This window comes from Pteropus alecto, unplaced genomic scaffold, assembly GCF_000325575.1.
Source record: "Pteropus alecto unplaced genomic scaffold, ASM32557v1 scaffold87, whole genome shotgun sequence".
Taxonomy (NCBI): domain Eukaryota; kingdom Metazoa; phylum Chordata; class Mammalia; order Chiroptera; family Pteropodidae; genus Pteropus; species Pteropus alecto.
The window spans coordinates 3,275,772-3,289,976 of NW_006443225.1; the positions used below are offsets into that span (position 1 = coordinate 3,275,772).

At 37.8% G+C, this 14,205-nt stretch overlaps 1 protein-coding gene and 1 non-coding gene across 2 annotated transcripts; both read right to left on the bottom strand.

Annotated features, from left to right (window-relative positions):
* Window positions 1-624: 624 nt before the first annotated feature.
* RPS20 (ribosomal protein S20) lies at window positions 625-2,058 on the bottom strand. The gene is made up of 4 exons (XM_006923973.3): window positions 1,907-2,058; window positions 1,583-1,682; window positions 1,245-1,318; window positions 625-841 (listed from the first exon to the last, which is right to left on the bottom strand). The coding sequence occupies exons 1-4, from the start codon at window positions 1,907-1,909 to the stop codon at window positions 659-661; spliced, it is 360 nt and encodes a 119-aa protein (XP_006924035.1). The 5' UTR covers window positions 1,910-2,058; the 3' UTR covers window positions 625-658.
* Window positions 1,387-1,453, bottom strand: LOC112472731. Its single transcript, XR_003043752.1, has one exon. It is a non-coding gene; the product is annotated as a small nucleolar RNA U54 (small nucleolar RNA).
* Window positions 2,059-14,205: the final 12,147 nt, after the last annotated feature.

Sequence of the window (14,205 nt, forward strand, 5' to 3'; positions counted from 1 at the left end):
CATTGTTAAAATTCCAAGTAATGTATATAAAATACAAGTCTAGATACAACCTATCAGCAAAGTACTAGTATTTACTTTTACCTTTTAATCTAAAATATATGTAAAACCGATGTTGCCAAAACCTGTTAAAATTTGCCTTGTTTACTCTTTAGCTATGTATCTTCTAAAAAGGAGGGATGACTTTATTTGCAGAGCCAGGGGTAGAACTTGTTTTCCCAGTTACTTGTCCTCTAACGCGCCAGGCTCTAAACCAGTCATAGAACTTCAGAATCACCCCAGAAACTGTTTGTGTTATAGGACAGAACCCCAAATCAATTGTCAGAATTTCTTGTGATAGGACCCAGACATGCATTCTTTGAAAAAGCCCCAATATGCAGCCAGTTATAAAGCCACCACACTATACATTCATCAACGGTCAGGTCTCATGTATTTAGTTAACAGAACCCAGCTGTCCTGTGATTCCAAGTATAAACTGGTTTAGCAGACTCTACAACAGAATATAATGAAAACAGGACAGGTTACCACAGCATATCCAACTAATTTTGATTATTCTACTTGAAAGTAAATTCAGTCTAAATTTATAGTCTTAAAATGTGCCATTACTGCAAATAAAAGTCAACAAAATTTAACTGATAGTCAATTTATTAAAAAGTCTGATTTAAGCATCTGCAATGGTGACTTCAACCTCAACTCCTGGCTCAATACTGATGGAAGTAATCTGCTTAACAATCTCAGAAGGGCTGTGCAAGTCAATGAGTCGCTTGTGGATCCTCATCTGAAAACGATCCCAAGTCTTAGAACCTTCTCCACAGGGAGTTTTTCTTGTAGTGATTCTCAGAGTCTGCAATAAAAGACAAAGAAAACCAAATGTTTTTGGTTTTATGCTCATCTCTGGAAAATTATTACTCTGAAGTATCCATTTGAAATTTCGCAGGACACCATTTCTATCCACATAAACAGGTTTTCAGATACTATAAAGTTATAACAGCAAGTTCATTTTCACTCAGCCACCCTTGGAACTTATGATTGTGAAGCATCATATGACACCAAGACAACAGCAAGAAAAAGGTTTCAACTGTTACCTCTAAAAGCTATGTAGTTAATATGAACCAACCTCTACCAGCAATTTTTATTTGGGTTTGTTGTTAGCACCATATGAAAACTTTTTGGCGGCCAAACTCCTTATCTTAAATATACAATAACCATAAGAGACTCCTACTTCCTGCCCCTATGATTCACTTCACCTTGGTGGGCATCCGAACTGGTCCTTTCACTTTGAGATTCTTGTCCTTCGCACCTCTGATCAAATCAGCACACACTTCAGGAAAATAAAAGCATCTTTTAGTTCATTCAAAGCAACCAAAATCGTTTAAGAAACTCTAACTGCGCTGGCTCAGAATAGCGTATACAACTATCACCATAATTCAACACAGTAATTCTCTCCTCATTGCCAACTAAGAAATTCTCGATTTGTCTTTTTAGGATAAGCACTTGTCACTTTCCGAGTCAATCTCGCAGAGTAACAAGTCAAACTCTTAGCTCTTTTGGCCCCAAGGACTCATGGTGAAGCTACTGTACTGACCCTTCTCCAAAGATTTTACGTTGCGGCTGGTCAAAGTAATTCTAATTCGGTGAATCGCCACCTCTGGTTCCACGGGCGTCTTTCCGGTATCTTTAAAGGCCTATTAAAAAGGAAAACACCAAAATTTTAAAAAGCCTGTCAATTCTGGACAGACCACCGTTATCAAACCTTCCCGGGTTCGTCCACCATTTCAGGAGCTCCTCGACTCATGAGTCTCGTTTACTCACCGCCTCCCCTCATTCCGGCACACGTTCTCTGAAGAGAACGACACCGGGACCGAGTGCCGCCGCGGCCACAACCGCACGGCGCTGCCCCCCGCCTCACCATGGCTGCAGCGCGGCTTCCTGACCGACTTGTTCCTCCACGAGAGCGAACAGCGGTGAGTCAGGAGCAACAGCGAGCAAGACGAAACGCAGCTGAAGCTGCTACCGCGTCTTCCTCCAAAAGAAGGGACCGTGGCCTGCGTGGCGCTTATAAACCTGTGCTCGCGTCTGCATCCGGGTCCTACACGCGTCCCCGCGCTGCCCCGGAAGAGGAATAGCCCCGCGGGCTCTGGAGGCTCTAGAGGCGCCAGCCGAAGATGGACTGCCGCGGAGTTGGCGGGAGAGGCGCGGCTGTGAGCGTCCCCTGTCGGCCCGGCGGAGTCAGAGCACACGCGAGGCAGGGGCCCCGCCAGCGCAGTCGCCGAGGTCCTCTGGCTGGCCTCTTGGCAAAGATGAGAGGGAGAACGCGACCTGGCCTAAAACCAGAGAAACTCCTCTGTCTGGTGAGCCTACCCCTTGCCTCTTCAAAGTTAAAAAGACTCCTGTGGTTTTTACAGTGCACATTTTGCTTCCCATGCAAACAGGGTCACTTGTTCTTTGGGCAAGTGGGTAACTTTTCTGAGTTTAACTCACTTATTAGGAAAAACGATGCTGATAACCTGGCATGTTATTTTTTAAAATTCATAAGTAGTTATTTTTCATAATGTAAAATAATCCTTTCGTGATATTTCAGCTTCTGGATTCCCAGACCTGTAGAAGTATCTACATCTGTTTCTAGAAAGCACCTGAACTTCAGTTCGTCCTTCTAGGAAAGTGAAGGCAAAAATGTCAAGATTGCTGGGACCATCTTGGAGCATGTTGTACATTGGGAGGCCGGGACTGGGAATCCAGGTTATCCATCTAATTCTAAAACATGTTATCTCCTCTCTGTTCAGATAAAGTAATATTGGATAAGATGCTTCAAGATCTCCCTAAACCTGAGCATCTATTCATAACCAAATGTGGGACAAAGAACAATGGAAAAACAAAGAGTGGTCATTTGACCTAGGTAGCCAGGAGAGATAGCTTAGTGAGAACACATACTTAAAGAAAGATGAAAGGATAGTTAAATATAATAAAATCTGTGAGATATGTTTTGATACAGGAATAAAATAACCTCATGTTATTTTACATGTGAACCTCTGGATGCAGAAGAGTTATTTGCTCAGACACATAACTGTGTCAATGGGTGAATGACAGAACTCTGACCCTGTCAATTAGAGCTCTTTCTTGAACTTTCCTCTTCTGTTCCTTGGAGGGAAATTATACTTGAAACTTTTATCAAGTAATAGTATTGGCTTACTTATTTGGTGATAATTAGACATGGCTAATAGCTGGCTTTCTTTGGCTCACAAAGAATATATACTAGATGTTGCTGTCATTTAATGATTAATTTAAAATTGAGATATTGTCCAGATAAGTTATTTTTAAATATCATCCCTTGGCTGTAAATACTATATTAGTAGAATTTGCAGCAGAAAATCCAAAAAACAAACAAACAAACAAACAAACATTACTAGCTGTAATCAAAATGCTACTTCATAACTTAGGGCTTTAACTTAGCAGTATGGCTATCAACAACAAACAGACAAAAGTGCAATTGCCTAAGTTCCCTGAGATGTAATCAACCACCACTGCATTAGTTTGGAAGGTGAATGAATGGGCATCTTCAGAGACAGCTTACAGCATCTGTTTTACTAATGTGCGAAATGACCTGAAATTCAATGATGGAGTGCTCAGGAAGTACACTGATGACTTTTTTCAATAACAAATATGTTACCTCTATTTGTAAGCTTGACTTCCCCTTCAAATAGTTGAGGAAATGGTGAACAAATTAATTTCCTTGAGCAGAGAAGAAGAATTTCAGTATAGACAATGGAAAAATATGGCCTTGCATGTATGGGAAAAATTGTTGATGTGACTAGAACTAAGAAATCAGCTGGTTAAGATAATATGTGGCAAATGTAATGAAAAACTATTACTTTTTAAGTTGACAAGGTTTAGGTTCAAACATTTTTGTTGTATTTTTCTCTTGGAAGTTAGCACCTGCTATAGTCCCCAAATTTCAATTTAAAATGTGATGTTTTAATATTAGAATAGTAAAACATTCATTGGAGAAAAAGTAGACTTTAACCATAAGCACGAAAGAAGAAGAAAATACATAATGCCACCATTAAGAGGTAAACCACATATTTATACCTCCAGGTGTATATTTATCTCTTAAAAATGGGCTTATACTCTATAAAGTTTGATGAGCTGCTTTATTCACAGAATATTTTGTTACAGGAAATACACTTCCACAACATCACCTTTAATGCGTGAACTGTGTGGATAGTTCATTCATAATTTCTTGAATTAGTCCTCTATTTTTAGACATTTAGGGTGTTTTTCCATTTTTCACGCTTACAAAAAAACACAATGAAGTACATGCTTCTAGACCTAGTTCTCTCAGACTCAGCACATTTGACATTTTGGGACTGATGATTCTTTTTCATGGGGGCTATCCTATATATTGTAGAATGTTTAGGCATTTCTGGCCTCCACCCACTAGATGCCTGTAGCAACCCCTTCTCTCCAGTTGTTGACAATCAAGTTTCCAGACATTGTCAAATGTCTCCTGTAGTGCGAAATTCACCACTCCCTGCAGCCCTCCTCAACCACTCCTCCTCTTATGAGAACCACTGCTGTAGATGAATTTTTTAACTCATTCTTAATGCCTTAGATTACTAGATATACTTATCCTTTGATCGTTTAATCAGAGAATAAGCATATTTTAAATAATTAGGTAAATGGCCCTCTGGGAAGGTTATACCCAAATAGATACTTTTTCCAGCCGTAGTCTGAAAAATAGAATTAAATATTTGTGTCATCATAAAATTTGAAAATATTCTTAAGGCCATTACAGACTGTTTTAAATATCTCTGCCCATAGCTTTCCTTCACTAATTTTTGTAGTTCTTTTAAAATTATCTTGTAAAGACTTTTACTGCAAGTATTTGTGTCTTTCTGTAGACAGCCATCTACTGGTCCTTTGCTGCAATGACAGTGTCATAGTATTACTTCCAAAAGGAAATCGATAGCAATTAAAAACTACTTAATTCAACAAAAATAAACAAGTTGTTTCAAAGTGAAAAAATAAAATAAAATAAAAATTAATCTTATTTAAAAACTTCTTAATTCATGGTACACACATGCATATTTATGAACAAAATTACAAAGGCAAAATGTCAAGTGAATTTGGATGTCTGGACACTATTTTATTTGCAGAATTTTTGATCTAAATAAAATTTATGTTAAAACTCTTCAGTCTGAAATTTAAGAATAAAAACCAGAAAGAGTTTAAAACTTTTGTGGTTACCCATGTTGTATTGGTAGGGGCGTGAAATGTGGAGGCAATTTTTGTGGTTTACTAGGATTATAGGTGAGGATTTAGAACAGTACTGGGCATATGATAGAAGCCAGCACTGGTGAAGAGGAAATTTGGGGACTATCATTAAAACTAGTCAGCTTTCTGCTTCTGTAAATATGCTTGCTTTCTACAAATAAGCTTACTGCATTCAAGGGCTCCTGCAAAAGCTCCCTTGCACTTTGCTGGACTTGCAAAGGTAACTGTTTGTGCCTTTGCTCCACGAATGTAACTGTTTGTACCCAAGTAACAATTTGTATCTGTCGGCAACCCATGACAACTCCGGGCCTTACCAATGTTACTACTTGTAGTCTCCAAAGCAACCCCAGTCATTTGTAAAGGTTTGAGTTCAAACTGACCAATTAGCTCGGGTAAAAATTCTGGTTATATAAGCAATATTTCAACTGAGCCCACTGCCCAGATCTTCAGAGCACTAGTTCATCTGAGACTGTGCATGCTAAATTTGAATTCTCCTTCTCTCTGAGTTACTGCTTGGTTTTTCATTGGACTAGGTTTTGGAGCTTCGGGGATATTTGTCCACAACACTGATGCAAGTGCACTGTCTGCACTAGTATCAATTTGATTTTCACATCAATGTTGGGAGATGAGTACTGTTGTTCATATTTTATATATGAGGAAGCTGAGGTTAGGTGAATTGAGATTAGGAAGCTGAGGTGGGTAGCCAAGGTCATAGGAAAAACCAATGTTTGAACCCATGAAGTCTAACTCTAGAATCTGCACTCTTAGCCACTAGCTATACTATCTTATTTTTACCATTAATGTTATGTTAGCTCTTTTATCATTAGTAGCAGTACTATATCTGAAAGATGCAAAATCCTATTGTTAGATAGCATGACAGGGAAGGGCTTTATATATTTCACTTTAGTCAAGGCGAGTGCCATGTTGGGAGCTGCTATATGAAAGGCTCACATAGCAAGGAAATGAGGGCAGCCTGTGGCCAGAAACAAGCAGCCCCAAAAGAACTGAAATTCTACCGACTACCATGTGATTTTGGAAGCAGATCCATCCTTGGTTGAGCTGTCAGTTGAGCACTCAGCACTGGCTGACACCTTGACTGGAGCCGTAAGGAGAGACCCTGAGCAGGGGACCCTCCTGAGCTGAGTCTGGATTCCTGATCCATAGAAACCGTGAGTTAATAACTGTGTGTTGTTTTAAGCTGCTAAATGTATGGTAATTTGTTATTCAGCAATAGGTAACTAATATGTCGTATGTATACAACATTTTTATACTGATGAAATCAGATGAAAATGTTCATTTAGAAGTCCCAAAAGGGTAACCTGAAAAACATGTGATTAGATAGTACTAAACTGCCATTGTTGCAGGGAAGGAAGAATTCCAGGCTGATTGGATAAGAGATACCTGCCCTTCAGAATTCTTTCTTGTAGCCTTCATGAAATGCTTACCTGCCAACAGCATGGAGGCTGCATTTGCTCATATTCCTGAGGCTCAGCATGCTCCTCCAGCGTGCTTGTCTCCAGTGGTGTCTCTGCCTGGCATTGTGTGCTGAAGCATAACCTCAGAGTAGCTTCAGTACCTCCCTTAAAGTTATTTTAGAGCTAAATTCAAAATTATGATTTGAATTTCTGTTAACGTTCTTGGTCATTTGAAACCGATTTAAAGTTTAGTTATGTATTGTCTTTTTTCCACCTCTTTTATTAAGGCTAGTCATTACACAGATAGTATGGACTGACTACTACATCCAGGCACTGGGAATATTCATGTCCTACGGAACATGCATTTCAGTCGAAGAGACAGATAGCTAGTTGTGAAACACATAAGAATTTCAGACAGTGATAATTTCCATGAAGAAAATAACACAGGTAAGTGGTTAGAGCATAACTTCGGGGGCAGAGGCTGTGTGGTCAGGGAAGGCCTGTGAAGAGGCACATCAGTCAAAGCTCCTGGATGCAAGTTATAGAAATTTCTGGATCACTTTAGGCAGATTTAAAGGTAGTAGAAGAATATGTAGCGGGGTTGGGGAGGCAGCCTTCGAAGAGTATGCCGCAGGAACAATGCCCCAGTCATGACCTGGGGCTGAGCTCCAATGTCGTGGCAGGCTCTTCTGACCCCAACTGTGCTGGACCGTGGCCACTGACACCATGTTGAAGTCACTGTCTCTGCTACCACTGGAAGCTAGATCTATGCACTGCTGTGGTCACCACTTGTTCCAGAAGGGATTCTGCATGGTTCCTTGTTTCTTTGTGCCAACATCTGATGGACAGAGCCTAGCTCATATGGCCATGGCCAAGCTGCTGGGAAAGTGGTATCGGCATTTTTGGCTGTATAAGTAAATGGAATAACAAATGTCAACTCAGGAGGTGATATTTGAGCAGAGGATGGAATCACAGGAAGGAGCCATATAGTAATCTGGGGGCACAGCTTCTTAGGCAAAGGGGATAGCAAAGCCAGTAGGTCAGACGTAGGCATGCTGTGTTTGAGGAACTAAGAAGCTGCGACTCAGTGGGTAAGGGAGAGGGTGAAGAGAGATGACATCACGGAGAGGGTGGGAGCCAGGTAATATAAGTACCTTGTAAAGCAGCATCAGAAGCTTGGATTTTATTCCAAGTGCAACAGGAAGCTGCCTGTATTAGTTTCCTAGGGCTACTATAAAAATTACCACAAACTTGGTGGCTTAAAACAACAAATTTATTCCGTCACAGTTCTGGAGGCCAGAAGTCCCAAATGTTTCATTATATAATATCAAAAATTCACATTTGTTAACATCACTACTCATTTTGTCAGTAAGTCATTAACTATAGGGAAGCTGTCAGGCCTGTGGTAGAAGATACAAGTTTTCCGAAGTTCTAATTTTTGCCTCAAAGTTTTTTGGCAATTGCTCATTGGCAGTTGGCTGTTAATTGTTTTCTTTAAAATGACAGGCTTACTTCATTTGTTTTTGAGGAAATGTCTGCCAAATACTCATGTTTGAATAACCATAGTTGGTCTTTCAGTTGTTTTTTTCAGTAAAAATGGTGTTCCATGAAAAAAAAAGAATCTGGTTCAGCTTTAACTCAATAGCACAAATGCTTTTCCTCAAAACAACCATTATACCTCATTATGTAGCAAGAGCATTTTATGTGTATTCCATTTGATCACATAAGACATAAAAAGGACAAGATCAAGATTTACTAAAATGTATCAATTTTACTGTTTGCTCACTAATTTTAAGTTTTTCTATTACTATGAGTGAATTAAGCATCATTTTATATATTTAAAAAACATTTGTATTTGCTGTTCTATGAATTACCAGTTCATATCCTGCCCATTTTTTCAGTTAGGTTATTGATCATTTACTCAGTGATTTAGTAAGAGCTCTTCGCCACACAAATTGGCTCTTAATTTGTGATCTGAGTTGAAGATATTTTGTTTGAGTTTGTTGATTTTCAAATTTTGTTCATGGTGGTTTTTACTATGTAGAAATTTTATTTTTATTTTTTATTTCTTAATTTAATTAATCTTTTATTGCTTTGAATTTGGGTCATACTTGTCTCTCACAACTTCATTTTAAAGAATCTCTATGTTTTTGTTATGGTGCTTCTGAAGTTTCATTGTTTACATTTATTTCTCTGACCTTTTTGAGACTTATTCTTATATAAGATATTAGGTAGAATCAAATTATTTTTCCAGATAATTACCTAGCTTTTTTACTTAAAAAAATCTTAGGATGTCTTGATCTCTCTTATAGAGGTCTTATATGGAAAATAATTGGTCATCATTATTTTGCTTTACTCTGAGTGGTGTACAGCAGTGTGCCATTTGCTCTATACTTTTCCATACAAAACATCATTATCTTCATCTTACCAATGTTGAGACTTAAAATAGTGATTTCAGCAGAGCCTATTAATGTGCATTATTTTTGTTTTTGTTTTTAAGAGCCTTATTGAGATATAATTAACATTAAACTACACATACTTACTAAATTATTATATTTTAAAATTTCGAAAATACACATTTGGCTCTGTCTGTGGAAGAGGCCAAGGGGCAATGGCAACCTAGTAACTATGAGCACAATTAGTATCTAGACTTTCATGGCTAAATACTATTCCTCATTAAAATAATCCTGGGCTTACTGGAAAACTGCCTGACTCTGGGTCTGAGCAGGCATATGAGCTTGGGACATCTTATGTCACAAAGCAAGGAAGATTAATGGATTATGTTTAAAAAACAAAAAACAAAAAACGGGTCGGGATGAAGGAAGTTCCCTTAGCCAATTATGAGACCATTTAAGCATCAAAAAATGACTAGAATTGATAGTCATAGAACATATGAAAACCAATAAATTTACAGTGATACTTAAAAAGAGAAGGAGAGAATGAGAATAAGACCCAACAGAAAGGAATAACTAGTAACTCATTAGATGCCTAGAAGCCTAAGTAACTAGTGCACTAACTTCTTACTCTGACAATTAGCAATTAAAAGGAAGAAAATAAGCATTTACCTTGACTTTCTTGTACATAATGGATTTCTACCAAATAGCTCTATTTTTTGTGGAAGTGTTCTTTTTTTAATAGAAGTATTCTAAATAATAAATGATAGGAATGATAAAATTAGGATAGTATCATTTTGCAATTCCTAATTAAATAATTGAATCAGGCAACATGTAATGGATGGAACCATTATATGAGAGAAAGGTTGAGGGGAACCTTACAATGGAGAGATTTACTGAACCCATTAATCCAGCTTAGTATCTCTGAAGGTGGAAAAACTAATCTGTTCCTCCTGTGGTGAAGTACACAACACCACATATGAAGTATTCTTCTAAGAAGTTGAATCTCAATTTAGCCAAGATGCTATAAATAAATTCCACTTGCAGAGAGTATGAGGGGTAATAGAAAGAGACACTACAAGGAAGCCAAAAGGCAAATCTAATATGTGGGACATTCTATAGAAAAACTAATCTGGTTCCTATGAATAAGCAAACAAATGATGCGGGGGCACTTCAGATTAAAAGAACACTTATTTGGATCCTGATTCAAACAAAACAGCCATAATACACCTTTTTGAGGCAATTCTGAAAGTTTTTTGCTTTTTTTTTTAAAAATTAATTTATGTTTTTTTATGATAACATTGGTTAACGAAATCCAATAAGTTTCAGCTGTGCATTTTAACAGTAAGGCATACATATATTTACACTGTGTATTCACCTCCCATAGTTTGATTTCTTTCTGTCACCACATATTTAACTCCTTTTACCCTATCTATCTCTCCCCTCCTCCCTTCCCCCACCCTCTGGTAACAACTAGTCTATAGTCTATGTCCATGAGTCTCTGTTAATTTGTCCTGTTCATATGTTGATTTTAGGTTTATATCCTACATATAAGTGATATCATGTGATTTTCAACTTTTTCTGTCTGGTTTATTTTGCTTAGCATGATTATCTCAAGGTCCATCCATGTTGTCGCAAATGATGGTATTTCATCTCTTCTTATGGCTGAATAATATTCCATTGTATATATGTACCACAGCTTCTTTAGCCAAGCATCTATTGTAGGACACTTTGCTTGCTTCCATGTCCTGGCCACCGTGAATAATGCTGCTATGAACATTTGTGTGCAAATATCTTTTCGGATATGAGTTTACAAGTCTTTGGGGTAAATACCCAGTAGAGGGATTGCTGGATCATATGGTAGATCAATTCTTAGTTTTTTGAGGAACCTCCATACTGTTTTCCATAGTGGCTGCACCAATTTGCAGTCCCACCAGCAGTGTTTGAGGGTTCCTTTTTCTCTGCATCCTCTCCAACACTCGTTATTACTTGTCCTGTTGATTATAGCTATTCTAACAGGTGTGAGATGGTATCCGATTGTGGTTTTGATTTGTATTTCCCCTAATAGCTACCTATGTTGAACGTCTTTTCATGTGTTTGTTAGCCATTTGTATGTCCTCTAGGGAAGTTCTATTTGGTTCTTTTGGAAGGTTTCAATCTCCTTGTTGAAGAACTCATTCTGCTGATTTAGTTTTGTTTTTGTTTTTGTTTTCAATTCATGAAATTGTTAATGTGATTTGTTTCAGATCTCATTGAGTTGTTTTAGAAGTACCATCCTGAATTTGCTGTCATTCAAGTTGCATATTTCTATGTCTTTAAGCTTATTTTCTGGAGAGTTTTCTCTTTTTTTCTGAGCTGCCTTGTCACCTTGGTTGTTCATGGTGTTTAATGGACTATTTTTCCACCTGGGCATTAATGGAAGTGTGTTCTGCTTTTTTCCCAGGAAGATTTATTATATATTGGTTTCTCTAGCCTGCTGCAAGGAAGGTGTTTTTGTTTTGGTTTCCAGTAGGTGGTGTCTAAGTCTCTTGTATCTCTGCTTTATATAAAGCCTTAATAATGTTTTTTTTTTTTTTCCTTTTAAGCGTTTAATCATGCTTGCTACTCTCAATCTCAGTCCCTGTCAGTGTTAGCAACAGTTTTGGTAGCATTTACTCAAATTCCTCTGGGGCTCCACAATGTTCCATCTCAGAGGATATGGGGGGAGGAGCTCTCTGGGTTAAGGGATGGGGGCTGTGGCTCAGCCTTGGTTTTCAACCACGGCTGGTAAAAATCAACTTTTGTTTCTCTGCTGCCCCACTTCCCTGCTTTCTACCCTGATGGCTGGGCCCTGCCACCAGCCACATGGAGCTCTCAACTCTCCCAGGCAAGGTTGTTCAGGGAACTCACCACACCTTCTCCCCTCCTCTCCTCCTGCAGGGAGCTCTGGAGGCTGCGAGAGACAGCTTCTTTGTTTCTCCCAGTCCACCACCCCACACACGTGGTTCTGACCTGTGATCGCTCTTGTGTGCAGATCCCATGCTCAAACATGCTGGTGTGCAGTTTGGGTGTTTTTGGTTGAGTTTTAAATGTTTGGCTTATTGTTGTTTCAAGGGGAGAGATCTGGGGACATCTCTCATTCTGCCATGTTTCTGATGTCACTCAGGAAAGTTTGATTGTTGACAGATTATTATATATTAGCAAGTAATTATTGTTAATTAATTATTGTTAATTCAGTGTAAGAAAACATCCACATTTTTAGAGATGCTTACTAAAGGATGTAGGAATGGAATGACATGACTTTTGTGCTTTAAGATACTTCAGCAAAGAAAAAAGTGGAAAAAAAAATAAATGAAGCATATTTGGCAAAGCTATGGTAACTGTTAAGACTGAAAGTTGATTATACTGGTCTCTTTACTTTTACATATGTTTTAAAGTGTTAATAAAAAACATTTCCAGATTATTTAGGAATTAAAGCAAATAATAATGAGAGCCTAAACTAAGACAAAGACAGTGGGATAACATCGTGTTCCCAACTATGAACTAGCAAAATGCTAGCTACATACTAGATATTCAGAATTACTTTTAATGAATGAATATATATATTTTTTTATAAACTACAAGTCATTTCAGGAAGGATACTCTGTTTTTATAGTTTTTGTATCTCTATGTGTCTTATTCATTCATTCCTTCAACAAATATTAATTGAGCATCCACTATGTGTCAGACACTGTTTGAGGTCAGATACTGTTGAAGCCATGTTTACTCTATGGAACTTACATTCATTACATTATATAGTGGATGAAAATGGATTATATTTTAGAAATGTAAGCAGATAGAATGGTTTTATATCATAATATTTATTTCTTTACAGAAAATAAAAATTAAATGGTATAGAATAAGGAATGATGAATCGACATGTGATTGTTGCTCCTTAAGATAGAATATTCAAAATAGAAACCATTTGAGCTGAGTTCTGAATGATGACAAAGAGCCAGCCATTCCTTGAGGCAGGAAAAATCTTGGCATATTATAAGATGGAATGTAAGATGGTATGTCTAGGCAAGCTGAGTGAAGCAGAGGTCTGAGAGGTGAGATCTGAGAGATAGTCAAGGCCCAGATCATGTAGGATCTTTTAGGCCATGCTAAGGCTTTGGGATTCATTATGATGTAATGAGAGTGCAATAGAAAATTTTAAGTAAGAAAGTGGTATGATGTGATTTAGGTTTTCAAAACATAAACCAGGCTGCTGCATAGAGAATTGACAATAGGAAAGTAAGCTATTAGGACGTTCTTTTAGTTGTCCAGAGAGGAAATATTAGTGGCTTGGACTATACCTTAGCAATATATATAATGAGAAGTCATTGAATTTGGGGTGTATTTTAGAAGTATAAATGACAAGATTGGACTTGGAGCATGGAGGAAGAAGAATTAATAGGGTGACTCTTAGTTTTTGGCTTAAGTAAAAGAGTATATTTTGGGGACATTAAGCTAAAGACTTGGAAAAGAGTGGAAAACAATCACATTTTTAATCACGTGTGGTGTGAGTTATCAACAGAAAATGAAGACACGGAGGAGGCAGTAGGATATTGCTCTGAGCTCAAAGAAGAGATCAGGACTGGAAATATAAGTTTGAGACCCATTAGCATGGAGATGGTCATGGGATTAGTTTAAATCACATAAGGAGAATGCAGATAGAGAAGAGAAGAGGGTTCAGGATGAAGCCCTGGGCATTCAGCATTTAAGAGAATGAGGAAAAAGAACCTGTGTGGTAAGAGAAAAAGAGAATGACAGAAGTTAAGAGAAGAAAGTAGGGTATTTCAAAAAGGAGGAAATGCTCAAACTGTGTTAATTTTGAGGGGTCATGTAAGAATGAAGAAAGAATCCAAAAATCAATGTATTACACTATGTCACTAGAATAAAGGACAAAAACCACATAATCATTTCAGTAGACACAGAAAAAAACATTTGACAAAATTCAACACTCCTTCATGAAAAAAAAAACACACACACACTCAAACTAGGAATGGAAGGGAACTTCCTCAATATGATAAAGAGATTCTACAAGAAACCTACAGCTAACATCCTGCTTACTATTGAAAGACTGAAAGTTCTTCCCCTACGATCAGAAACAAGACAAGGATGTCTGC

What these genes read in the sequence shown, in the direction of transcription:
- RPS20 (XM_006923973.3), bottom strand. An exon ending in CGTAAAATCTTTGGAGAAGG is followed by an intron (nt 1,319 to 1,582) that starts GTCAGTACAGTA and finishes ATTTTCCTGAAG; the next exon opens with TGTGTGCTGATTTGATCAGA. An exon ending in CAGTTCGGATGCCCACCAAG is followed by an intron (nt 842 to 1,244) that starts GTGAAGTGAATC and finishes CTTTTATTGCAG; the next exon opens with ACTCTGAGAATCACTACAAG.